The sequence below is a fragment of the Macaca nemestrina genome, chromosome 14, assembly GCF_043159975.1.
Source record: "Macaca nemestrina isolate mMacNem1 chromosome 14, mMacNem.hap1, whole genome shotgun sequence".
In the NCBI taxonomy this organism is placed as follows: domain Eukaryota; kingdom Metazoa; phylum Chordata; class Mammalia; order Primates; family Cercopithecidae; genus Macaca; species Macaca nemestrina.
The window spans coordinates 72,218,408-72,244,762 of NC_092138.1; the positions used below are offsets into that span (position 1 = coordinate 72,218,408).

Sequence of the window (26,355 nt, forward strand, 5' to 3'; positions counted from 1 at the left end):
AAAGACTGCATTAAAACTCTGCCCTCCCCCACTGCCCTAACCATTCCCTTTGAGTTTTTAATATGAATTAAAGATAAACTGGACAGAAAAAACTGACTGGTATTGAAGCTTCTCAATTTGACTTGTGGGATTCCCTTTGGCTTTCAATGTATAGCTGACTAACCCTTCCCTTTCCCCTTCCAAGAAGTTAACAGAGGGAAGAATGGATCTGCTATGAGAGAACTCCATTTTCTCAATAAATATTAATAGGTAAACACATATTAATATATCATATATGCATTTTGGTGGTCCTTGGGAATCAAGTCTGGGTCCCTGGTCGGGGATAGGGAGCCCAGGCTGGAGGCCGGTCGTCCACTGTCCTCCTCTGTGCCCCAGGATCCATATCTTCTATTAGTTAGGCCAGGAATCCTCTTAAAAAACCTTAGCTGAGAATCACAGCATCTATTTGCTGGCCATGGTACATGGTCCTTTATTTTAAGGCAAAGAAACAAGTTTAGAGAAGTGAAGTGATTTGTCAAAGGTCATGGAACAGGTTCATAGCAGTGTCAGGACAAATATGATTAACACCATCCATTCAGCACCTACTATGTGTCAGGCACTTTGATGTATGTTATCTCTATTCTTTATACCAAGCCAGAAACATAAAATATCTCAGTTTTGCAGTGTAGGGAAGTCAGGGAGGCTAAGCAATTTGTGTTCATGACATTTTGATGTGGATGTTTTGATACCATGGTTATTTTTACTTTTGCTCCTACACCATGCTCCTTAAAAACAAACCATTTGAACTTCCATTTTTAAAACTACCTCATAACGAGGTTAATAGACATCTTCACTCCATCCATGCCCTATGGATCCATCTTTTGGTGGGTGAAGGTAAAGGCTGGGGGAGAATAGGAAGGGTCAAGAATGGACTGAAGGTCAGTTGGAGGCTGGTGGTGTCAGGAATAGGGTGAGGTAAAAGATGGGGAAAGTTCAGATATGGGGCACTGTTTCCTGCTGTGCGCTTCCCATTATACTAAAATCACTGGAGAGTTTAATGATTTCCTTTTGAACAGTTTCACAATATGCTTCTCCTTTTCCCTATCCCATGTAATCAAGGCCTCTGGGTTCCCAGGTTAGAGCTTTCACTCTAGTGTTTGGTTTCTTGCTTAGTATGTATTTGTTTCCCACAGTACTCAATAACAGCAGAGGAGATCCCTGGATTCAGCAAGAAAATCTTGTAGCAGTCAAGCAAGATATGCATTAAACTGAGGCTCAGAAAGGTTAAGCAATTTTCTCAAGGACATAGAGCTGCCTCCTCATAGTGACAGGAGAGCCAGGGTGGTCTGACTCTCAAGACCAAGGTCATTTAAGTGGACTTGATTGTACTTTTCTCTCCTTCCCAACAAGTGCAAGGCATGGTCTCTCTCCCTGCAGGCTGGACCCCTGTCTGGAGGTGCAGAGGCTGCACACTCTCAGATGGTTGGGTTGCGGCCACTTTTCTGTGGCTGACCCCATCCCACATTCATCTGCCACGAGGGACAGTGCTGGATATTCTTCTGCCCTTCCACATCTACTTTCCACCTTTCTTCATCCTGCTTTGTGCCCTGGGAAGCGGACCTCTCCGCACCATATTGACAGGCTCCCTTGACCTGAGGTAGAAGATGCAAGGGTGGGAGGAGACCAAACTCTGGTATTTATTCTCTGGGTGTCTTCCAGCAGGTCACTGTGGGATGGCTGTACCCCTGGTCAAATGGCCACGGCTCTTAGAAAGCCCTCTGCCATTTCTCCCTGGGTTCTAGAAATGGCTCTCTTAATTCTTCCCTTTGAATCTAGATGTGGTCATGGCTCCCTCACTTCACCTGCCCTGGGAGACTGTAGTATCTTCACTGGTTTCCTTAAGTCATACTTTTGCAAACAGTTTCTTTAAAATTCTCCTTTGATCATTGGAGTGTTCTATCTGTTCCCCACAAAGATCACTGTTTCCTCTTTCTTCCTGACCAGTCCCACTTGGTAAAAAGTGCGTTATTCAAACTATTATTTAAAGGAGGCTTGCAAAAAGAAGTTATCATCTGGATATGTTAGTAATCCCTTGAAGAATTTTAGAGGTTGCTAAACTGTGGTCTGCTGCCTTGCTTTCCTGGTTTGCGAATAACCGATGTCATAAAACTCTTGCCCTGGAGCTCTTAAATTCACTTGGGGAGTTGAAAAAAGTTAATTTTTTTTTTTTTTTTTGCTGAGTCAAAGGAAAATGAAGGAAATTTACACCCTACCATATGTTTTCCCTAATGGCATTGATTGACAATGAGTCCACTGTGGGCAGAGGCACAGGTGTGCAGGGAGGACTATGGGGAAACACCTGAGGTCAATTTAAAATTCCTCTTTGAAAATTGCCAGAGTCTGGTCGGCAGAATTGGACCTGCAATTTCCTAAGTGACTCTGGGGAGCAGATAAAGCCCTGAAATTCAGGAAAAAAAAGTGAGTTTATCTTCCAGAGAAACTGCGGCTAGATAGCTCTGGGGCTGCAAAGAGATGGAAGGTGAATAGGTCAAGCTTCTCACATTGGGCCAAGTATTAATGTGCAACTGCCAGAAATGGGGGAAAAAGGCACATAGTAATTTTATTACTAGGTCACCATATAATTTGTTATGTAAACTAGAATTTTTTTTCAGAGTGAAAGACGGTGTTTAATTGCTCTATAGCAACAGACTTACGCAGGAACTGTAACTGGCAAAATGGTATGTAAGGTAAAAAGTAAACCGAAGAATGGAATCCTCAGGGGTCAGGGGCACCTGTTGGGAGGGGAACCAGCCAGAGTATATACCTGGTTCTTCTGCACTGTGCCCTGCACTCCTCCCCCTGGGCAGGGGGAAGGAGGAGGGCCGTGTGTATGAGACCATCATTTTATTTACTCCACGCAACAGTCACTGATGAGATGAAGAAGCTAAAGCTGAGTTGGATTAAGGCACTCGCCAAAAGTAAGTTGGTGGTTGAAGTAGGCTTCAAGGATAGCTTGTCTGATTTCAAAGTTAATCCTGGTTCTCCACACTAACAGAGCCCGGCAGGGTATGACATTTGAGGCAAAAGGGATGACAAGCGAAACATTAATAAGTATGCTTTCTTCTTCTGACCTTTTCTGGGAGAAAGTTAAGAAAAAAATCGCAGTTGGAGACTTAGTGTATTGAGCAATGGGAAATCCAGCAGGCAGAGGGTCTTTGTGCAGAGGAGACCAAACTCAGTCAATGAACTGAAGACTGGTTTCATTTAATTATGTTCTATCTTTAGGTTCTGTGAGGAAAATCCTGAAATTCTGTCTTAGGTTGTTCAAAACAAAAATGTCACACAAGAATACGCATTGCTGTTTAAATGTACCCAGGTAAGCATTATTACAAAAAAGTTTCCTATTCCATAGACCAGGATACGCCATACAGCAGACCAGCATCCCTGAGGAAGAAGAGCTCTGTGTGTGTGTGGCCCTCCTATCTCTACACAAACTGATGTTACCAGAACTCTGTTATTTCTGTCCCTGAAGGTAAGGACACAACTTCCCTCCATTCTTCTCATTCCTAGCTCTCTTTCAAATTTAGCTGACCTGGAATGTGGGCCCAACATTGCCTTGACAAGCACAAGTTGATCCTGATATTAGCCTCTTATTCAATGCTTCCAGCTGACTACATCTAGAATTTCCCATCTGCCATTCCCCTGAATCTGGCCTGTGAAAAACTGCAATGGAAAACATTTTGCTGTACTTTAGATGCATCATCTCAACAGTTTATGGCTTTCACTGATACTTGTTTTTCAAAACATCTTTTTTTTTTTTTGGTCTACACTTAATTTGATTTTGTTTGAAATTGCTGATAAATCCATATAGCCCTGTAACATATATGAGGTGAAACCTCATAATCCTTAAGAACATGGGTAACTTTGTGGTTATCATATTCAGGAATATGCCCAATATTTGAAGAGCACTATTGAATTTCATTTTTGCCACAATCCTATAAAGTATATACGACTATCTCCCCAGTTTGTAGAAGCTGAGTCTCAGAATGCTTAAATAACATGTCCTGGTATCACAGTTGGTAGGCCTGGGATTCAAATCTAGAATTGCCTTCAAAGCCCATGTTTCTAACCATTATACTATACTGTATAGAATACTGAATATTCATATTTTAGGACAATATTAAGGGAAGCCAGAATCACTGTATCAAAGCTGGGAGGACTTGCTTTGCAGATGATTAAATCAAAACACCTCATTGTGCAGATGGCTGGTGGTAGGTGGGATGAGAGAAGAAGCAGCTTTCAAAGTCTACAGAGTGAGAGTAGAAGTGGTTGGATGCTTATTCAACATCTATGCTTCCGTCTCCTCCTTCCTAAGGGAATCCTGCTTTTGTTTAGGCCTTCACACTTCTCAATGTGACCCTGTGTTTCAAGGGAGGCTGTGCAATCGCCAGTGCTAGGGGATGAGTCATGACTGGCCTAATCCATCATGGGGAACCCATTCCCTTACCAATGATAGGCTTACACATAGGCAGAAGATATAATTTTGGCCAATGAAATATGAGGAAATCTAATGGAGGGTTTCTGGGAATATTTCTTCACTTTAAAAAGAGCCATAGACACCTGAAGCATAGGGAGAGGAAGAATTAGTACTTCTATTATTTACTATTCACCATTCTGAGCTTCCATAAATGACCTCTTATTCTTAGAACAAAATGGGATGGCAGGTTTTATCATACCCATTCATAGATGAGGAGACTCAGACTTGAGAGTAGTTAAGTAATTCAGCTGTTAATTGGTAGAGATGGGATTCAAATCCAGAAATGTATGGCTTCAAATGTATCTTGTTTTAGGTTAGTTACTTTTCCTTTGGAATAAATTTGACATAGGTTTATGTTAATAATTGTGTTGGTAAGTCTCCGATAGTGTGTTCCCTTCTGTGTGTCCAGGTAGAGTTAGGTTCTGAGTCTGCAGAGCTGTGTGTCCTTAGGTCTTCCTCTACCTGGGAATCATATGGTCCCTCCAGCTGAAGGCTTGGTCAGATGATCCTCTGAAATGACAATAGCCTAGAGGCTTGCATGTGATCAGGGAGGTTAAAATCATTCAGGAATGCTGGCTTTGGGGACAGGATTGGGAGGCTCCTTTTCTCTTAATACTTTGCTCTCAAATTTTTTAAATTAAAAATCTGTTTTGTAAAGATAGAGTCTCACTGCATTGCCCCGTCTGGTCTTGAATTCCTGGGCTCAAATGAGCTGCCTGCCTTGGCCTCCCAAAGTGCTGGAATTACAGGCATGAGCCACTGCACCCAGCCTTGTCTTGCTGTCAATTCTGAATCACTTGAAGATGTTGACTTGAGTCAGCTATGGTCACAACAAATGATAGAAAATACCAAGTAATTGTTACTTGGCACAGGTTAGGCAACTGGTTTGTTTCCTTCCTTGGTTGACTTAACTCAATTGACTGGTATAGGCCCAAGTTCATTTCTTTTAGGACAAGCCAGGGAAATCTCTCCAAATAAAGATAAAAATGTCTACTTTACAGGGTTGTAGAGAGAACCAAGTTAATGTTCCTTATATAGTTTCTATCACATGGTAGGAAACAGAATGTGCTATCTCCCTAAGTCCCCATTTTCCTCTTGCTTCCTTCAAACGTTTGATCAATACAAAAGTTATCCAGAGGAGAAATGTCTTTGTTTCTTGCAATCACTGCTAACTCTGTTATTCAATGTAATTTTTCAAAAAGAATTATTTTAGAATCCAGCACTAAAGATAGGTTAACTTCTTCTTTTTCCAATTAAAAAAATGTCCAACCCATCTTATATTCCTTTTTGTCATGGCTTCCAGGATAATCAGAAGTAAACTTAATTACCAAGGGCATTGACCAGCTTGCATCCATCTATCTATCTATCTATCTATCTATCTATCTATCTATCTATCTATCAATCAACCAACCAATCAATGATCTATCTATCTACATTTTTATCCTTATCATCTAGATGTCTATCATCTATCTGTATTAGTTCCCTAGGGCTGATATAACAAATTACCACAAACTTGGTGACTTAAAACAACTGAGATTTTGCCAGGTGTGGTGGCTCATGCTTGTAATCTCAGCACTTTAGGAGGCCGAGGTGGGCGGATCATGAGGTCAGGAGATCAAGACCATCCTGGCTAACATGGTGAAACCCCATCTCTACTGAAAATACAAAAAATTAGCTGGGCGTGGTGGTGGTTGCCTGTAGTCCCAGCTACTCGGGAGGATGAGGCAGAAGAATGGCATGAACCTGGGAGGTGGAGCTGGCAGTGAGCTGAGATGGCGTCACTGCACTCCAGCCTGGGTGACAGAGCAAGACTCCGTCTCAAAAAACAAAACAAAACAAAAACAACAAAAAACCGCACAAAAAACCCCAGAAATTTATTCCCTCACAGTTTAGGAGGCCAAAAGTCTGAAATCAAGGTGTCAGCAGGGTTAGTTGCCTCTGGAAGCTCTGAGGGACATGTTTTATACTTCTTTCCTAGCTTCTGAGGGTTGCTGGCAATTTTTAGCATTTCCTTGGCTTGTAGCTGCACATTCCAGTGTCTACCTTTGTTGTCACATGGACTTTTTCCCTGTGTGTCTCTCCACAGGGTTTCCTTATAAGGATATCCATAATTGAGTTTAGGACCCACTTGAATACAGTATGGCCTCATTTTAACTTCATTAACTACCTTTTCAAAGACCTTATTTCCAAATAAGGTCACATTCTGAAGTTCTAGGTAGACACTAATTTTGGGGGGACACTATTTGTCCCCCCAAATAGTACACTACAAATTTCACTCCCAATGTATGCTTTTACTTTCTGCTCCCTAACATTTTCTCAGGTACGCTGTCCAATTTCTCTGATTCTTTATTCCACAATCACTGGGTGCTACTATATATGAGACACTGACAATACAATTGCAAACAAAATCTTTGCCACTCACCAAGCTCTTACAGTTTAATGAAGAGATACACTAAAACAAAAACTCAGTTAAGTATTTGTTTAGAAATAGTATAATTTATAAATTACGACAAGTGCTATGAAATAATGTGAGATATATGAGATTATAAAGGGAGATATGCTTCATATTGGTCTGGGATTATCAGAGACTGAAGAAGGGAGATTTCAGCTAGGAGTTAATAATGTAAAGGATTTAGCTGAGCGAGTGTCAGAGGATAGAGTATTTGAGGAAGAGGAGGCAACAGCCTGGGCAGGGAAGCCAGGAGGAAAGTGGCGTGGGATGAGGCTGGGAGGTGGGCAGGGCCAGGTCCCACAGGGCATTGTGGGCCATGCCAACATTTCAGATTTTTGTCCCATTAACATGGGAGGCCACTGCAGGCTTCTGAGCGAAGAATGATCTGCCACATGGAAAAATTTGAGGAGGCAGGAGTGAAAGCAGAGAGCCAGTTAGGAGACTTTTATAGTGGTCCAGGTGAAGAATGATGGCTTGGACTCGAGTGACAACAGTGGAGATGACAATAAATGGGCATATTTGAGGCATATTTTATAGAAGGAAAAGACATGGCTTGTTGATGAATGCGGAAGATGAGATGTGGGAGGCATTAAGGATCCCTGCCAGTTTCCAGAATGAGTAACTAGATGGCCAGAGGTGCCATTACCAAGATGTGAGGCACAGGGGGAAAAATAGATTTAGGAGGGACGATCAAGGGTTCAGCTTTTGACAAGTTAAATTTGAGATGCCTGGAGGATATTCAAGTGGAGATGTCAAATAGGAAGGTGGATATATGGTCTGGAGCTCACAATAAGGGTCTGTGTTGAAATACAAATTCGAGAGTTCTTGGCAAAGAGACTACTTGAAGCCATTATTATTCGCTTTAGGTGTTTTTTGTTTTGTTTTGTTTTTAATTGTCAGGCTGACCTTGTTCAGGTATATTTGGCTCCTCTTTTAAATATCTGAGCCTGTGGCTCTGGTTATACCTTCCAGTCTCCAATTTTAATCATCCAATTTCTGCCTTATTTTATAGGTTTCTTTCTAATTACATTGTAAAGTCAGAGTACTGCAATAGAAAGAAACAGATTCTGATTATTTGTGTGCCTTGGGGAAACCACTGAGTATCTCTGGGTACTCTTTTCCTAACTATAAAAGAAGAGAATTGATTGTTTTCAGTTTTAAAAATCTATGGCTCTATAATCTACATCCACGAAGGCTTTATCTTTAGGTGGTAACCATTGGTAATTTAGCAATGTTTTGATTAGATTTTGGAGGATATTTTGAAGTACACATCATGTCCATCAATTAACGATTAAATCAAACAGTGTTCATGTCAGTCTCAGATACTATTGCTGTAATTCAGAACAGCATTTCTTCTGTACTTGTGGATATAGGTCATGGGGAAAAGTAGAAATTTAGATATTTACTCATCAAAATAGCATCGCATTTAAATCTAAGACAAACATGCTTCCCTGTAAATTCCTTTAGGAATGTACGCTTTTTGGGCAAAGTGAAAAGTAATCCAAATATTACGTAAGAGTCTAGTAAATGCAATAACCTAGATGATGAAGCACAAGTAATAGCATTTCCTTATGTTCTCTGAGGTACAGCTATACAACGTGTCACCATTTTCAACCATCTTTCCATACCTCCGTGACAGCAAAACTTCTCTTGCCACAGGGAACCACCTTGTACCACTTGTCATGGAGCACATCCATAAACCCATGTGACTTGTATTGACTGATTAGCTCGGATATGTTGGAGGTCAATGGAGAGTTGGGTGGGAGGCCAATGCCGTATCCTAGGAGAAAATACAATCTCAGATGAATTTTTTACACCCTTCCTGAGAGATTGCCACCACAGTACACACTTGTGTGATACTGCCGTCAGACCTAAAAAAGGGCGTGATGAGTTTTCATCAACTTTCTTTCAAAGCACTCAAGGACATTCCTAGTAATGATTACCCTTGAATCAGCTGCATCTCTGAGTAGATGAATTGAGTTGGAAAAGGAGAGGAATGGGCTGGGCACAGTGTGTTAGTGAAACATTTTAAGATCTTCTGCCTTTCCCTTTAAGACATTCCTTAGAGGTAATCTTTGGGGTCTTTATCAGGGCTTGGATTCCCTATCTACTTCTTCCAGAACCCCTCCTCTGAACGTTAAATACACAAAATTGGATTAATTTGAGTCTGTGGTTGGTGACATTCTCTTATCAGTGTTAATGCATGACCCTCTCTTACTTTTTAAAATTTATTTTTAATTTTTGAATAATATAATAAGACCATGTAAATAAACAATACAGTATGAGAACTAAAACATTAACAGGAACTTATAAAAACCATCTTAAACTGTCCATAGATAAATAAATAAATACATAAGAGATAATACTAAGTGTTAGAGAAGATGAAGATTAATAAGATTATTTATATATTGCTTGCTGTAATACAAACTGAAAATTTCCACAACCATTTTGGAAAGCAGTTTGGTATTACTTTGTATGGTTGAACATTTACATATTTTAAGAACAGCAGTTCTGCTCCTGAGTCCATTCCCAAAGATCTCTACCACAAGCATACCAGAAGATACGTACAAAACTGTTCTTAGAGGAACTGTTTGTAATAGCAAAAACTGGAAACAACCCAAATGTTCTTTGACAAGAGAATGGGTAATGAAACTGTGGACTATTTGCACAGATGGAATATTACATAATAAAAACTGTATGAACTAGAACTAGAGGCAACAATATGGATGACCCTTAGTAATATGCCATTGAGTGAAAAAGGTCAGTTCCAGAAGATTACTTGCAGCATGAATTCATTGTGTAAATACTAAAACATTCAAAACCAAACAATATAGTTTTAGTAATACCTATATATGCATATGTATGTGATAATACTTTTTTTTTTTTTTTTTTTTTGAGACAGGGTCTTGCTCTGTTGCTTAGGCTGGAGTACAGTGGTGCCATCATGGCTCACTGCAGGCTTGACCTCCTGGGCTCAAGTGATCCTCCTGGCTCAGCCCCCCAAGTATCTGGAACCACTGGCACACACCACCACCCTGGCTAATTTTTGTATTTTTTTGTTGAGATAGGGTCTCACTGTATTGTCCAGGCTGGTCTTGAATTCCTGGGCTCAACCAGTCCACTCACCTCAGTCTCTCAAAGTGATGGGATTACAGGTGTGAGCCATGTGCCCAGCTTGTCATAATACTTATTATTATTTTTTAAACAAAACCAAGGATGTGATAAGTCAAAGGGTGGTGGTAATGCAGGGCAAGGGAGGCAGGGGAAGGAATGAGGGACAAACATAAAGATGGAGTTAATTTGTTGTCAGAGTTTTATTAGTCAGCTTAGACTCTGTATCCTCACACTGTGTGGCTTTACTTGGTTTCCAAAATGTTACTATACTGTTAACCTCTTTGATGAGCCATGTCAAAGAAGCTAATTAGCTACATTTTGTTTTAGCTATTGGACAGAATAGTAAAAAAAACCCAAACACTTTTTTTTGCCTTCAACATGATTGAGGAAGAGAGATTAAAAATATAGTTAGTTCCTTTTTTGTGGATAAAGACTAAAAGACTGTCAAGCATCCAAAGATACTTAATAGAAACAAATATCTCCTATAATTATTCTATCTTACAATTCAATTTCAAGAGCACTGATTTTTGTTTCTTTATTAATTCAGATACACAATCTTTTTCTTTAAAAAAAGGCTTGAGATGTGTGTATAACCAATAAAAGAGATGAAATAATGCATAAAAAACTGAGTTTTAATGGACTGTATTTTTTTTTCTGATAATAATATTATTTGTTCCTTAACAATAGGGAGTCAAGAAAATGATGACAATGTCAAAAGCATGATTAGAATTTTCCATTCAAAGAGCTATTTTGAGTGCCTGTTTTATGCCTAGTCATTTTGGTTTGAAAGGCAGGACTGAAAACAAAAGAGTTTGGATGGGTAGCTTTTGATTCTGCTGATGTTATTATTAAATAACATTTAAAAATATAATGGGTAATTTATTAGAAGGAAGTAATCAGTTTTCTTTAGAAACATAATGAATGTTGTTTCCAATTCAACTGCACAAACATTATTCAGGACTTATTTGCACATCAGGCACAATACTAGGCACAAGCATATCATAATATTCACTGATTCACTGACTCACTCACACATTCGTTTATTCATTCACTCATTCATTCAGGCAACAAATCTTCCCTGAGTAAATAGGCACCATGTTAAGTGGTCAGGACTTAGCGGTGACCAAGGTGGATGTGGTCTCTGCTGTGATGGAATGTACACTCTACAGGAGAGACAGATATTAAACAAGACATAGCATAATTATTATTTCATTACAATTGAGATAGGTGCCATAAGGGAAAACTGGGCCATATAAGAACAAAGTGTAGGAGGACTTGCTACTGTCTGGTAGGAGTGGGTTGATGGTTAGTATAATTAGCCAGGTTTGCCGAATATCAATGTGTTTTTCCTCCCTGGGTCAATAGTTTTCAACAACATCAACAGTGACAACCACCACAACAGCAACAACAACAACAGATTGTGGCACACAGCTCGGTTAAATCATCCTTGGATTCTAATAATAAGTACTAGGACATACTGGGCTCCACTGTGCACCAAGCATTATTCCACATGTATCCCTACATGAACCCACACCAGAATGTGTAGAATGTGTATTACTTGGAGACTTAAGATTGAATAAATAGGCCGGGCATGGTGGCTCATGCCTGTAATCCTAGCACTTTGGGAGGCCGAGGTGGGCAGATCACGAGGTCAGGAGATCGAGACCATCCTGGCTAACATGGTGAAACCCCGTCTCTACTAAAAATACAAAAAATTAGCTGGGCGTGGTAGCAGGCAGCTGTAGTTCCAGCTACTCGGGAGGCTGAGGCAGGAGAATGGCGTGAATCTGGGAGGCAGAGCTTGCAGTGAGCAGAGATTGCGCCACTGCACTCCAGCCTGGGTGACAGAGCAAGACTCCATCTCAAAAAAAAAAAAAAAAAAGATTGAATAAATAAACTGCCAAGGTCACATAGCTGGTAGTCGGCAAAGCCAGCATTTTAAAATAGGTCTGTTTGATTCTAAAACCAACGCTCTTCCCACCATGTCCATTACAACATGTGACCATGTCAAGGAAATACTTATCTCTTTCCCTTTAATGCAGGCCTCAACACTATATGCACATTGATGTAATGCCTTAAACCAGGTAATTCATTTAAAAAACACAATATTCAAAACTGTTGGTTTGTTTCTAGTAAACATAAATATACATTATTCACAGGCAGATTTTACTTATAAACTTTTCAATAAGTTTTGTAGAAACAGTGTGAGAACAGCTTTAACTTGTATATGATTATATATATGAGAAAATTCACTAGCAAGGACACTCACTAATTGTTTCTCCTAAAACCCTCTTAAAGCTAATCATTCCAACCCACATTAGTGTAATCATGGCAGAATTGTTTTGCATTTGATAAGTATTTATTGCTCACCTATTCATCTATTGATTAATTCCATAAACATGTGTTAAGTGCTTATTCTGTGTCAGGCACTCTTTCATATGCTATGGAGGTTATCAAGTTAAAGCAGACACAGAGTCTTTCCATAAGGAGCTTATGGTGGCACGAGTGAAATGAGGTATACATTGAAAAAAAAAACTACACAAATTGGTAGAAAGTTACTTGACTTTTCTTGGTAAAAAAAGATGAGTGAGGCATAAATTCAAAAAAAGGTAAAATATAATGCCTAGGACACAATGAGGACAGGTAAAGCTCTGTGAAAATTCAGAGGAATAAGAGATTGGTTCTAGAGGAGAGGATGAGAGATGGCATCTTGAAGTCGTTCTTGATCACGATATTTTTGGTAGGTAAGACAAAAGTATATGATAAGAAAGTTTTAAATTCTTACCTTCACACTTATGATAAATCTACATATTCTAAGAATAGAATTTTGACACTACAACAAAAGTGTTAAGATTCCCTAATGATAAAGCTATCTTGAAGTTTCACAGACATTTATAAAAATTGTTACATAAGAAATAATAAATATTAAATCACTCCACTCGATCATGTCTGGGTTAATTTGCAATCAGTTGCTAAAAACAGATTACTATCCCTTTAAAATTTCTGTTTTAACACATGTATTGAATACTGATATTTTAATGATTTCTAGCAATAATAATCATTTTTAGCTAATGAAAACAAACTATGCATGTGGAATGATGGGAAAAATAAGAAAATAAATTATGTGATGATAAGAAGAGTTATTTGTTAAAAGAGATAAAAATCCATTTTGTTCAAAAACATAAAATAATAAAACCTTGAGGGTTTTATTTCTGTCCCCATTTATCAGTTGCTTTTCAGATTTGCTTGTGTTCGTTGGTCAAAGAATTCTCATTTTAAATTGCTGACTCAACTTAGCAGCCTGGGTTGCTTTCATTATTATTAGAAACGTGGCTTTGCAATAAAGACAGGGTTGACTATTTTGCTGGTTGATGGATGAAGCAAAATGGAATCCTTCAACCCTAAAGATGAAGGCATCAGGCATCCTGGAAATTGGATACAGCTTAATAGCCCAAGAAGACAATTTTCAGAATAGAATCCTGATCTCTTCACCATGGATAAATCAGCTTTATTCAGCTACGAGTGATGGAAATATATTTTGGCTAGCAAATGTATAGTTAGAAATTCGTAAACTGAAAGAATCTTCCGAAATGTGGTTGGAAAAGAGATGTTTTGAAAATAGCATCTCAGATAGGGTTAAAAAGACTTCAGGGAGAAAGATTTTTTTAATTTTGCAGTCTGTCCTTGGAATGCCATATTTAGCTACTCTGGGACAATGGTTGAGAACATATCGTAATGGTCCCAACTATAAAGGGACTATAAAATGGGTTTCCCTTAGCCTCAGCACATCAAAGTGGGGAGAGAAATGTGTGGGAGAAGTTGAGACTTATGAAGACTATCTTGGAAGAATTTTATAGTTAATTGGTCTCAATGTATTAATCAATATACTATATAATGATAATTTGTTGAGCACTTCTTATGGGCCAAACAAGTTCCTACAGTACATGCTTCATATGCATTACTTAATCCTCACAACAATTCTATCATAAATTTCCTATTCATCTCCCCATTATGCAGGTGAGGAACTTGAGGAGTAGGTTAGATAACTTGCCAGTTAATAACAGCAATTTTATCCTAACCCAAGCACTCAGACTCCAGAGCCAGTGTTCCAAGCACTGTATTAAATAATTATTGGAAAGCAAGTAAAAGAACAAACTCAAAAGCAGGCAAAGGTATTTGGCAGAAAGGTCACACATCATTATTTTGCAGTTACATTACTCTTTCTCCTTATTTGAGCTTTATTGTCAGCTAACTGCAATGCACAAATTGGAGACATGTATTCATTTATCTCAACAGTTTTATTTTCTTCCCTGTACACAATATGTATTTGTGCCCCTGGTTTATGGTATTTAATTCAACCAAAGGCTTTCCACATGCTTTTGAATCCTTAACAGTTTTGGTTTGCTTTGCTATATACTCTGTACCAATGAGGACTCGTGAAAGGGTTGCAAACTCAGTGTGGAGCCACTGTTTCTTATTTGCCTTATTTTCCCTTTTAAGTCAAGATAAATGCAGAATGCTGAAGTTGGGAGGGATAGTTAATAGTTATCTTAGTCTGTTCAGGCTTCTATAACAAAATATCATAGCCTGGGTGACTTAAAAACAAAAGAAATTTGTTTCTTATAGTTCTGGAGGCTGGGAAGTCCAAGATCAGGGCACTGGTAGATTTGGTGTCTGGTGAGGTCCTGCTTTCTGATTCATAGATGGTGCTGTGTAGCTAGGTCCTCACATGCTGAAAAGGGTGAATGAGCTTCATTGAGCCTATTTCATAGGGACACTAATTCCATTTTATTAGGGTGGAAACTTCATAACCTAATGTCATCACCTTGGGGATTAGGTTTCAACATATGAATTTTGGGGAGGCACAAACATTCAGACCACAGCAGTAGTTACACTGAGTGTCACACATAGAGTACTGAGTGTGTTACTACTATATACAGTGACGGTACATTCAGCATGAAGGAATCATTGCACTCTGTTTTCTCTCCTAAGAACATTTAAACATTTGGGAAAGTATAAGTACAAGCTATTAACTACCTAAGTGAGTGAATTAGGTACTTATTTCAAACCTAATTCATTATTTAATAGGTAATACCTCATTTATTACATTAATGTTATATGCCTAGCATTGTACTAGACGCTGTGAAAGGATATGGGTAGGCATATAAAACATTCCTATAACCTAAATGACCAAGTATTGCTCATAAACTACTTTGATGATTTTTTTATGCCTATACAGTCTAACTTAATAATAAAGTTCACATTTTAATAAGTTCAAGAAACTTAAATGTTGTCAAAGGATAGCATATATTTTTAACAATTTAATTGAGAGAAATATTTTCTTAAAAATTCATGAAATTATTTCTCTCAATTAAATTGTTAAAAATATATGCTATCCTCTAATAACATTTAAGTTTCTTGAATTTATTAAAATGTGAGCTTTATTATTTAGACTGTAGGTGGCTCACGCCTGTAATCCCAGTACTTTGGGAGGCCGAGGTGGGTGGATCACTTGAGGCCAGGAGTTTGAGACCAGCCTGGCCAACATGGTGAAACCCTGTCTCTACTAAAAATACAAAAATTAGCCAGGTGTGGTGGCGGGCACCTGTAATCCCAGGTACCTGGGAGGCTGAGGCATGAGAATTGCTTGAACCTGGGAGGTGGAGGTTGCAGTGAGCTGAGATCGCGCCACTGCACTCCAGCATGGACGATAGAGTGAGACTTAGTCTCAAAATAAAAAAATTGTGAAATTCATATGTTTAAGAAAAGTAGCAATCAAAGCTTTGACTAGTATTTCTACCACATTGTTTTGTGTAATTTATACGTATCTTCCTTTTGTATTTTACTGAGTTATGTTTTTGGGCTATAAACTTATTGGCAGAAGCAGAATTGAATTAAATTTTCTGAGGTGTACCCCATCCATTTTGAGAATAACCTCACAATTATAACAATATTCTCTCAATTAAAACCTGCAGTATTTCTGCTCTCTTGAAGGGAGGGCTTTTCCATGTGCCATTTTGTGCCCATCTCCTTTGAAAACAATGTGATGCCTAGAGATGATGGGAACTGCAAGACACTAAGTCTCAGGAACACAGATGGAAATGTAAACAGGAAACCAGTGGGGAGTTAATTGTGTGACATCTGGCACTAGGGTCCAGCAGAGGCAAACAAGCCATCTTACCACTGTCTTTTGACAAGATAGAGTTGTCCCCTGAAGATAAAGGTGGAAGATGGAGCCCCTCATTCTTATGTCCTCTACACATGATTCATTCTTAGTAGCTCCTAATGGCAGAAGGGACCTCAGTTACCCAGTGCAACTAGGATGGAAATAAAATGTAACATCCCCAGATGCCATAAAAAAAGAGAAATTTTTCATTGTTACATAAAAATGGGATTATATACTGAATGTTGTTTATTTTTCTAGCTTTTTATTTTTCTCCCTTTGCTATCTTAGATGGTAGTCTTAATGAAAGACCACTATTGCTAATTGCCTCTCTTTCTGAGTCCTATCCCTGCTTCAGGTGGGGGTCACTTTGCCTGGAGAGGGGACTGATTTCTGCTAGGAGAAGATGTGGAGAAATAGCATCAGCTGTAACATTCTCATTTATCATGAAAACAAAGACAGAGGTAAAAAATCTGCTGATACATTTAGAGGAGACAGAGACCAACTGTGGTTGGGAAATTGAAATCAGAATAGTCTTGATATCCTAGTTAACATACAGGAAAGTACAGATTTCTGGAAATAGCAGTTGGGCACCCCCATGGGATTGTTTTAAGCCAAAGGTTTTCTGAAAAGTAAGCATAGCTGTCTTGAGAGCCAGCATGGGCTGTCTTGAGAGCCAGCATGTACTGTCAGGGAAGGGAAGCTGGAAATTGGGAAAAGTGAAATTTGTTGGTTCAAACTATCAGGTCCATATATCAACCATCATTCAGAATGAAAGGAGCTACTGACAAAGCAGTCTTTCTTTGGTTCTGAAGTTTGATTGATTGGGTGATCACATTAGAAGGAAAAATTTGCTGCCAGTGGAGAAAAAGACCTGAGATCCCAAACAAGGATCCCAAGGTTTTGTTTGGGACCCTAAAGGGTATTAAACTATAGAATGAGTTTTTTTTTCCTACTTATTTTCCAACTAGTGGAAGAATACTGATTTAAGATCCATGAGCTTTAGATTTCAGTCCCAGTATTATCATCTAATTGTACAATTGTGAAAATGTTATGTAATGTTCCTGGGTTTTCTTGTTTATCAAATAAGTAGACTGGATTAGATCAATATTGGGGCCCTGCCCACTGTAAAAGGTAATCATTTTAGTTTTTCCATCAGATTTGCTACAGTATTTGGCTGTTAGAAAATACAGATTTCCCTGAATTTTGGGAGGCAGACGTGGAAGGATCACTTGAGGCCAGGAGTTGGAGACAAGCTTGGGCAACATAGCACATAGCAACACCCTGCCACTACACACACACACACACATACACACAATACAGATTAAATTAAATTAATTCCCCATTTATTACACTATGCCACCACTCCCAGATATCTGAAGCAACATCATTTGGGTAACAATAATTTTTTCCCCCTAACAATTGGGTAAATAAATATTTGTTGAATAGGTGAAAAATAAATTCCTAACTTCAGCAACTTCATAGCTAAGTGCTTATGAGTTGAAAATGAAAACAAGGGAAGATGAATAGCTCTTTGCTTCTGACTTTGGCATTTGTGACTTGCTAGGTTGGCAAACTGAGCACGTCCTGAATAAAGGTGAATCAAGAGTGACTGATTAATACCTTCTATGGCAAATGGCTTCCCCACAGTGAGAAGTTTGCAGTCAGCATCTATTGACACTTCATAATCCAGAAGGGCTTTGTCCATGATGAAGGCGTCTAGTTTCTCTGGATCATTCCTATATTTAAGACCAGAGGAGAAAAGTGAACATGATTCATTAATGGGAAGGAAGCATGAAGGCTGACAGCCGGCTTTTGTTTAGGGGACAGAAACCTGGACACTAAGGGCCGCACAAGCTACCTAGGTGCTGACTTAGCGGTCTTGGCTTCTCACTGACCTCTAGACTACAGACCAGGGGAAACAGACACTCTTATAAGAGAGCGTGACATCTTTCCAATGGGTTTATCTACCAGCTCCTTTCATTACTTCTAAATCCCTCAGTAAAGCCAGAGCCACTCTGAATTGAATAGGAAGTGCGTAGAGAAGGTTTACTCTTATTACACTATTAGAGTGACTTCTTGTTGTTAGGCATTGCATTCATTGGTCTCTATACATTTTATCACTCAGAATGACTGTGATATAACAGATGAGGAAATTGAGGCTCAGAGGGTTGAAGTAACTTAAACCAGGTTACACAGCTAGTAAGTATTGGGACCAGGTTCAAATGAAAGGTGAGTCTGAGCACAGGCTGAGCTTCCACCTACAAAGAGGGCAAGGAAGGAGAAGTTTTAAAAGGAAATAACTGTCTAAAATACATGCAACGATTTCTTTGTTTTCAGCCACTTCCAATTCTTTTTGGAAAGGTGAAAGACATACATCCATTTAAGAAAGGATTTTCTATCAGGAAAAGTTTCAAAAAAATTCTTAGTCCAATTTGCTTTTATTGTGACTATGTCCTGAGCCCATCCCTGGATATTGTTACCATGGAAATGGACTATTATTCTTATTGGCTAGGCAGTGTAACCTCGAGCCAGGGGTGGGGTTCACTGCACATAAATCAGTGAGAGTAGAAGAGGGATGAAGAAATGCAAGATGCTGTGACCAAAAAGAGGGAATGGATTCTTTGAAGACCAGAAAAGCAGCCATTTTGTGCACCATATTATCTCCCCAGTTAAAGTGTAAGTTTCTTGAGAATAAGCACTCTGTATTACACTTCTTTCTATCTCATGCAACAACGACCTCAGTTCCTTTTTATTGTGTAGGTGTAGGCATTTATTTTTTGAAAATAAAAACATTTGTTAATTTGAAAAAAAAGAAAGGATTTTCTACCCTTAGAGTTGTTCAAACAGCTTTGCAAAAAGAATAACTCTTTTCTATCCCTTCTGGACTCAGTCCTTCCTCTCTTAGATCCAGTGGAGAGGCTGTTCTAATTTAACATAGTATGGCTTCTAAACAGAGGAGAATATGACTAGAATTCATAGAAAATCAAAAAGAGAAAGATATCCTTAGACACCCAGAAGATTCATCAGTGGGCGGGAAACACATCTTTACACGAATGACTTTGTCTGGGTCATGTATAGACACATAGTAGGTTGGTCATCTTACCTTTTTGGTACCAATGACCATTGCTTTCTTATCCTACTCTTCAAATAAGTGAAACAGCCAATTTAAAATGCACCCCCTTTTCCAAGACGTATTGGATTTAAGTTACAATGAGGCCCACATTTAACTTTAACCAAAATGAAGTACCTCCCAGCTCTACAGTAATGGGAAGCTTCAGAAAGGGTTGGCGATGTGGATTATCTCCTAGGAGGTGATAAGGAATCTTAATGGAATCCTGGCAATAAAATAAAAACTGAGCTGAGAGCTGTTTCTCCAATCAAAGTTCGACTGTCACAGTACCATAATGTACCTTGACAGCTACCTAGCAACAAGTTATCATTTGCCAATATTCCATAAATATTTGTGGTAGCAATATGACAATAAAAAAGATGAGGTTCATTTCAGTTTTTTTAAACCAGTAATTCATAAAGCCTAATGTCTCTGGTATCCTTCCTTAAATAACTACTCTTGATTTTGGACTGCAAAGTGCAGATAGCTATAATAAATTTCAATCACATGAAAAGACAAGAAGTAGTCAGTTCTCAGACTCCCATAGGACCCTTAGTCACCGGTGAGGAAATGGCCAAGTGGGATCCAGGTACAAGTAGCTTCAAGACTGGCTGAATCACTGTTGTGGTTTGCAGGGCCCCCAGTGGTTATTTCTATTATAGAATCATGCCCTGTCTTTTCTTAAGCATTGTTTAAAAATACATATCACACATCATGAGAAAACCAGTCACATATTAACATAATAAAAAGAATAAGCATTTTATTGGGAGTTAATTTTTTTAGAACACTGTTAATGAGAAAGCAGGGCCCTGAGAGAGTAGAATTAAGTAGAAGAGAATTTTGATGGGAGAGGGAAAGGACAGGTTCAATACGTAGAAATCTTCCTTGCACAGGCAATGCTAGGGGTTGCGCCTTGTAGGTCAGTGCTCTGGGATGCCAGGGAGGTAACATGAAGACTGTGGTTGTGGGAAGTGGTGGCTAAGGGCACAGGAAATGATTAGGCTGAAAGTGGAGAGTTAAGGCCCAGAGAGAAGTGGTGAGAGGGCATTAATGGTAAACTCTGCATATATTCCAATTTCACCTCAATCAGTGAATTGCTTGGGGAGCTTGTTAAAATGAAGATTCTGATGCAGTAAGTTTGGGATGAGGCTGGAGTTGCTGCATTTCTAACTAGCTTTCAGATACCAACTGGAGCATAGATGTTGCTGGAACATGGACTATTCCACAAACATCAAGGGCCTACTCTTCCACCATGGTTCCTAGACTGGTCTGAAGTAGTGGTTGGATTCCAGAGACCTGGTCCTAGTCCTGACTCTGCCACTCACTAGTTGTATTACCAAGGAAAATGGACTTGTTTTGGGCCTTCATCTGTGGCTGCTTTCCTGAAGATTGCTTCTCTTCAGGCTAGGGTGGCACCAGTGCTGGGCATGTGGGCCTTCTCAGGTAGAGCTCCTGAGATACATAAATTTCTTGAGTGGCGTGGAAGTTCTGGGGACTGCAGCAGTAGCTTATCTCATCCTTTTTCACACTGTCAGCAGAGCCCAGTTTGTCTGCCATTTGCTGGAAACCATTGCTACCCTGACATCTTATTCTTTCTTTCAACTATAAATTTGCCCGAAGAAGAGAATATACGAGAAGATCTGGGAGGCAAAGGGACTCTAAACTTCATGTCAGAGAGAGACTGTAATGTGTTGATGTTCTTGCAAAATTAAAAGTGACATTTCATAATACACGTCATATATAATTTTGCAAATATGAGAGAACGAGGCTTTTTCTCTAAGCTATAGTTAAAAGTCCATAAAACATTTTAAGTGGCCTGTTTCTAAAGTTGTTGAGAAAGACAAAACCCTTATGTTCCATGAAATTATTTATTTATTTCTATTCTTTCTTAAAAAAGAATTTGAGGTGGCAGGTCCTACTGTCCATGGGGGAGATTATTGACGCTGACCATGGAGAAATTAGTTTCCTGATGCTGCACAATTCTAGGAATTGGAGGTGTGGATGTCTGTTATTAACTTGATTCCATCAAGCAGGAGGGAGAAGACTGCTTACCCTCATGCCTTCCTGTTTTTCAGGAACTATTCTTTCCCTTTTCTCAGGAAGACTAGACAGAGCAGAGTCATCACTGCACCGTCTGCCTTTGTATTCAACTTCATTGAATTACAGGCTCTGATAATCTGCCATGGCAGTGTGATTTCTTGTGATTGCTTCTCATAAATTCTGATGAGAAGAATGCAGGCATGGGAATCATTGTCGTCTATCTTATTTCCTTTCTATAGAAAATCTCTAAGATAAATTCCATTTCCTCATGGCAAGAGGAGGCATTCCCTGGATTTAGAGATATATTCACTGTGAAGGAAAAGGTTGCCTTGGGACACTTTATCCTCTGGCCATATTCCCTGTGTGTTTGACTGTTTCAGCACCATTGTTTTCTCAAGTGATGTAAAGCCAGCATTTACTTCCTCCACCATCTGCTATGCTAATGGCCCCACTGGTTCTTTGAACAAAGCTACTACCAACTTGAGACTATGCAGGTCACAAGTAATCTAGGTCACACAATTAAAACTATTTCACACTGTCTCCTGGGATCTCACACAGTGTAAAGTATTACTAAACACAATGTGGGTATATTTATCTGTCATTTTCAGAAACTAACATATACTATGTCAGTAGCTAAATTACTTCTCTTCAGTGAGAATTTTTCTTTGGATCCAAGAGGTTGACACTCACTTCAGATACTGCACTCCATCAGGGGTGGCTGGAACATTGTACCTTCTCATATATTCATGCATCTCTGGGAAACTTTGTCTCACATAATCTTCAGCACTGCTTTCTCGGACAGTTCCAAAGCGGAATCCTTGGGAGGGATGATGTAACTATGAGGCAGAAAAAGAAATGGCTTAAATAAAAATTATTCTTAGAATTGTTTTTAAACATTTTTTCCATAATTGTTTGAAACTTAATAACAATTCGGAACTTTTTTAACCCCCGCAGGCAGAAACATGTACATAGAAATGTACAGACATGGCTACATGCTTTTTACATAAAAAATTGTTCTATCTTTAGAAGCAAACAGATGGAAACAACAACAAAAAAATACAAAACAATTTTTTTGCATGTTGAGAACATATTAGAATTCTTTAGAAGCTGTGCAAATTGGCATGTAGAATCAGTCTCATTATTGTAAATTGCATATCAGACAAAGTGTATGTTCATAATAAAGATTAAGATACTCCTTGGTTAAAATGACATAAAACCCAAGTTAAAACCTTGTATCCTGAGATGACAATAAACCTGCCCTAATGCTGTAACTTCATCACTTTTGTGTTTAGCCACCTTTATACTATATTACATTTTGTTTATTAAATTTATTTTTGGTGTTATTATAAAATGCTGTCTTTCCTTCAAATAACTGTATTATCCAATGCTGAGTTATGCTGTACATTTGCTCAAATGGAATGGTATTTAAGATAATTTGGAGTGACAGAGGGGAGGGTGGCAGGAGTAGATCTAACAATTTCATAGGTTTCCAGGATGCAAGACCTCACCGTGTGTATTAGTCGGTTCTCACGCTGCTATGAAGGAATATCTGAGACTGGATAATTTAAAAAGAAAAGAGGTTTAATTGACTCACAGTTCTGCATGGCTGGGGAGGCCTCAGGAAACTTAAAATCATGGCAGAAGGCACCTTTTCACAGGGCAGCAGGAGAGAGAATGAGTGCCGAGTGAAGTGAGAAGCTCCTTATAAAATCATCAGATCTCATGAGCACTCACTATCATGAGAACAGGTAACCTAAATCATGAGGGTAACCGCCCCGTGATTCAATTGTCTCCAGCTGGTCCCTCCCACAACACGTAGGAATTATGGGAACTACAATTAAAGATGATATTTGGGTGGGGACACAGCCAAACCATGTCACCACGAGAAAAGACTGTGCATTGGGAGTCCTGCAGAGACTTTCTGTTACTAAGGAGAATAAAGATATATCACACGAAAACTTACTATTCAATCAAAGTTGTAGAGAAGCATTAATGTGTAAAGCATGGACTATTTAAAACATAAGAATGAACTGAGATTGGGCCACATTACTGTAGTCAGCAATATTTTAGAGATTATACATCTCCACAATAATTATAGTCAAGTCTTTGCACATTTTTGTTTTGCTTGATATTAACATTTTGCGTAATTAGTTCTGATGTGAATCCCTGGGGACAGAAATCTATGGATGGGCTTCATGGAGTTTATAAACCTCCTGAAGTAGTAGGCCATAGTTTTTGTAAATGTGTTTGTAATTTTCATCTAGGAGGGAGATAATATAGAGTATTTTGTTAAGAATTAGGTTTTTAAGTTGTTTACCCTAAAAATGATTAAGAACTCACCGAATATGGTGACAAATAACATATATTTGAAGATGAATTAGTTTTGACACACAGTAAACATCTAACAATATGGTAATAGTTAAATAAATTATATGGCATATTCTTTTTTTGATTTTGTTTTGAGGCAGTGTCTCGCTCTGTTGCCCAGGCTGGAGTGCAGTGGCATGATCTCAGCTCACTGCAAGCTCTGCCTCCCAGGCTCATGCCATTCTCCTGATATGGCATATTCTTATAGAGTGTAATGCAACATATAAATCACGTTTGTAAAGTATGTTTCATAAAACAAGGTGAATGCTCATATGACAAGTGGAAAAAAACTTTCATATGGTATGATAAAAATATGTATACATTTATTTAAATGCTATGATTTCCCATATATATTATACACACACACACACACACACACACACACATGCACATACACACACAACTTGGAAGAAAACCCATTGGTGTTGAATTTACAGATGTATTTTTTTATTTACAGATTATCTGCAGAAACACTTGTCATGTTTGTAGGTAGAAAAATATTTTAAAATCAGCAAAATCATTCATTTATTCAACATTTATTGAAGGTCTACTGTGTACAGCTCTCAAAGTTACTAGGGTGACAAAGATAAATACCTGCAACCACTGCCATATAGGAACTCTTAAAACCGGGTTGTTCATTGTATTTCTTTGGCATTCCACTGTTAAGTAAGTAATATAGCTTACTCTGCGTTTAATGTAACTGTTCCATTCAGTGAACAAATTCTAATGTTTTATGTCAGCATAACCTTAATGCCACATCAACAATAATAAGAATATTTAACATTTATTAAACTCTTATTATGTGCCAAACATGATACTTAGAGCTTTACATGCATTATCGTGCTGAATCCTCATAATAGCTTCATGAAGAGGGCACTGTTGTTACTTCCTCTTAGGGATGAGTAAACTGAAGCTCAGTAACATCACGCAATTGTAAGTAGCAGGGACTGGCTCAGAATCCATGTCTATCTCATTTCAAAGCATATGCTATTACCTACTACATCATCTTGCATTCTAGCTCATGACAACAACTGAAGTGATGATGTTTATTAGGAGGAGCTCACCAGGCTTTAAAAAATATTATCCTTATGCCTTGAACCCCCTGGGCTGTTCTCATAGTAGCAAATTGCAGTCATATGGCTTGAGCAAGGCACATTTATCAGCATTGTCTGCCCAACATCTATTCATTTTTCAAGACCTAGGTCAAAATTTTCTATGTGAAGTCTTTTGTCTTGTGTAGCTTCACCCTCCTACCCAGAAAAACAACAATAACAAAACTACTTATTTATCTGTGCTGACATAGTAGCTTGTACATATAAAATATGTAGGCAAAGACCTAGGTCAAAATTTTCTATGGGAAGCCTCTGGTCTAGCCTAGCTTCTACCTCCTACCGAAAACAACAACAATAGAAAAACGTAACTACTTATTTATCTGCATTGATACAGTAGCTTGCACATATAAAATACGTAGGCAAATATTTATTTAAGCAATCTTTGACCTTTCCGTGCATTATCTCCTTTGATCCTACCAAGAAATGTGAGGTATCATCTATTTACATAAAGAAACTGAAGATTAGAAAGTGTGTCATTTGTCCAAGGTCACAGAGCTAGTAACTGTACCTGGGATTTGAATTCAGCCTGATCAAAGACATTCAGCTTTAGACAACCCTAGAACACTGCTTCTGATACTGTATCATACTGACTGCCTCCATCTGGTCATTACAAAATTTGCTACTTGTATGCCAGGCAGTAAGCTAAGGGCTTTTAATATTTTCACAATAATCTTATATGATAGATGTTATTTTCTTATTTTGCAGATTAAAACACTGAGGCTTGGATAGTTAAAGTAACACCAACTTCTCACAACTAGGAATTAATAAGCTTCAGCCCATCCTATTTTCTGTAACTTGCAGACTAAGTTTCATTTGTTTGTGTAGTACGGTTACCTATCACGACCCTTGGCACCTTGCAGGTAATCTACATCTGTTTGTCAAGTTAATTCATTTTATCGAGTCTATTTTTCTATCCTGCTTTATCCATTTAACTTATATGCATTCTTCTGCTCTCAGTTCAGTAATTACTTCCCTAACTTATTGTGTAGGCCAGATTCTTTTTTCGTAAGCCCAGTACATATGCCTATCTTTTGTAGAATCTATCACAGTTACAGTTTTAAATTTAATTATGTAATCATGTGATTAGTGTCTAGACTCTCAGTTTCTTCACTAACTGGAAGCTCCATGTAAACAAGAATAATGTTAATTTTAATTTATCCTTGTATTTCTAATGCCTTTCATTGTGTAGTTGCTCAAGAAAATACTTGATGAGTAATTAGTTGATAACTATTATTTGAACTTAGAGGAAGGTGACAGCTTTGTCATCTCACTTAGCACAAACTATGCTAACAGTATAGCTTGCAACTCAAGCTTTCTAAATAAACCCTCTCTTTAAGGTAAAAGGGCTGTAGAATCATTAATTAAAATACCTTTCTCTCATATAGGAACAGAATTCCTTCCAGAAGTACATTCTTCACATTATGTTGTGGTAATACTTTTATGGCCTATGACTTGTTTTTAGGGAAATCCTGCTTTTCT

At 38.5% G+C, this 26,355-nt stretch overlaps 1 protein-coding gene and 1 long non-coding RNA gene across 5 annotated transcripts in view; one reads left to right on the forward strand and one right to left on the reverse strand.

Moving 5' to 3' along the window:
• The window catches only part of LOC105480993 (glutamate ionotropic receptor NMDA type subunit 3A), a 171,571-nt gene that overhangs the window by 34,677 nt on the left and 110,539 nt on the right, over positions 1–26,355 (reverse strand). For both annotated transcript variants that reach the window (XM_011740233.3, XM_024792631.2), the window contains exons 4-6: positions 22,088–22,233; positions 17,869–17,984; positions 8,597–8,748 (exon numbers count right to left, since the gene is read on the reverse strand). In XM_011740233.3, the coding sequence (XP_011738535.2) occupies positions 8,597–8,748; positions 17,869–17,984; positions 22,088–22,233 (414 nt within the window). The remainder of the gene's footprint in view (positions 1–8,596; positions 8,749–17,868; positions 17,985–22,087; positions 22,234–26,355) is intronic.
• Positions 1–26,355, forward strand: part of LOC139358181 (uncharacterized) — a 41,652-nt gene that overhangs the window by 3,791 nt on the left and 11,506 nt on the right. Inside the window, exons 5-6 of one of the 3 annotated variants that reach the window (XR_011612747.1) lie at positions 3,392–3,511; positions 3,647–3,786. This is a non-coding gene — a long non-coding RNA (uncharacterized lncRNA). Of the gene's footprint in view, positions 1–3,391; positions 3,787–26,355 lie in introns of those variants that run through there. The other 2 variants (XR_011612746.1, XR_011612745.1) reach the window with 2 other exon arrangements.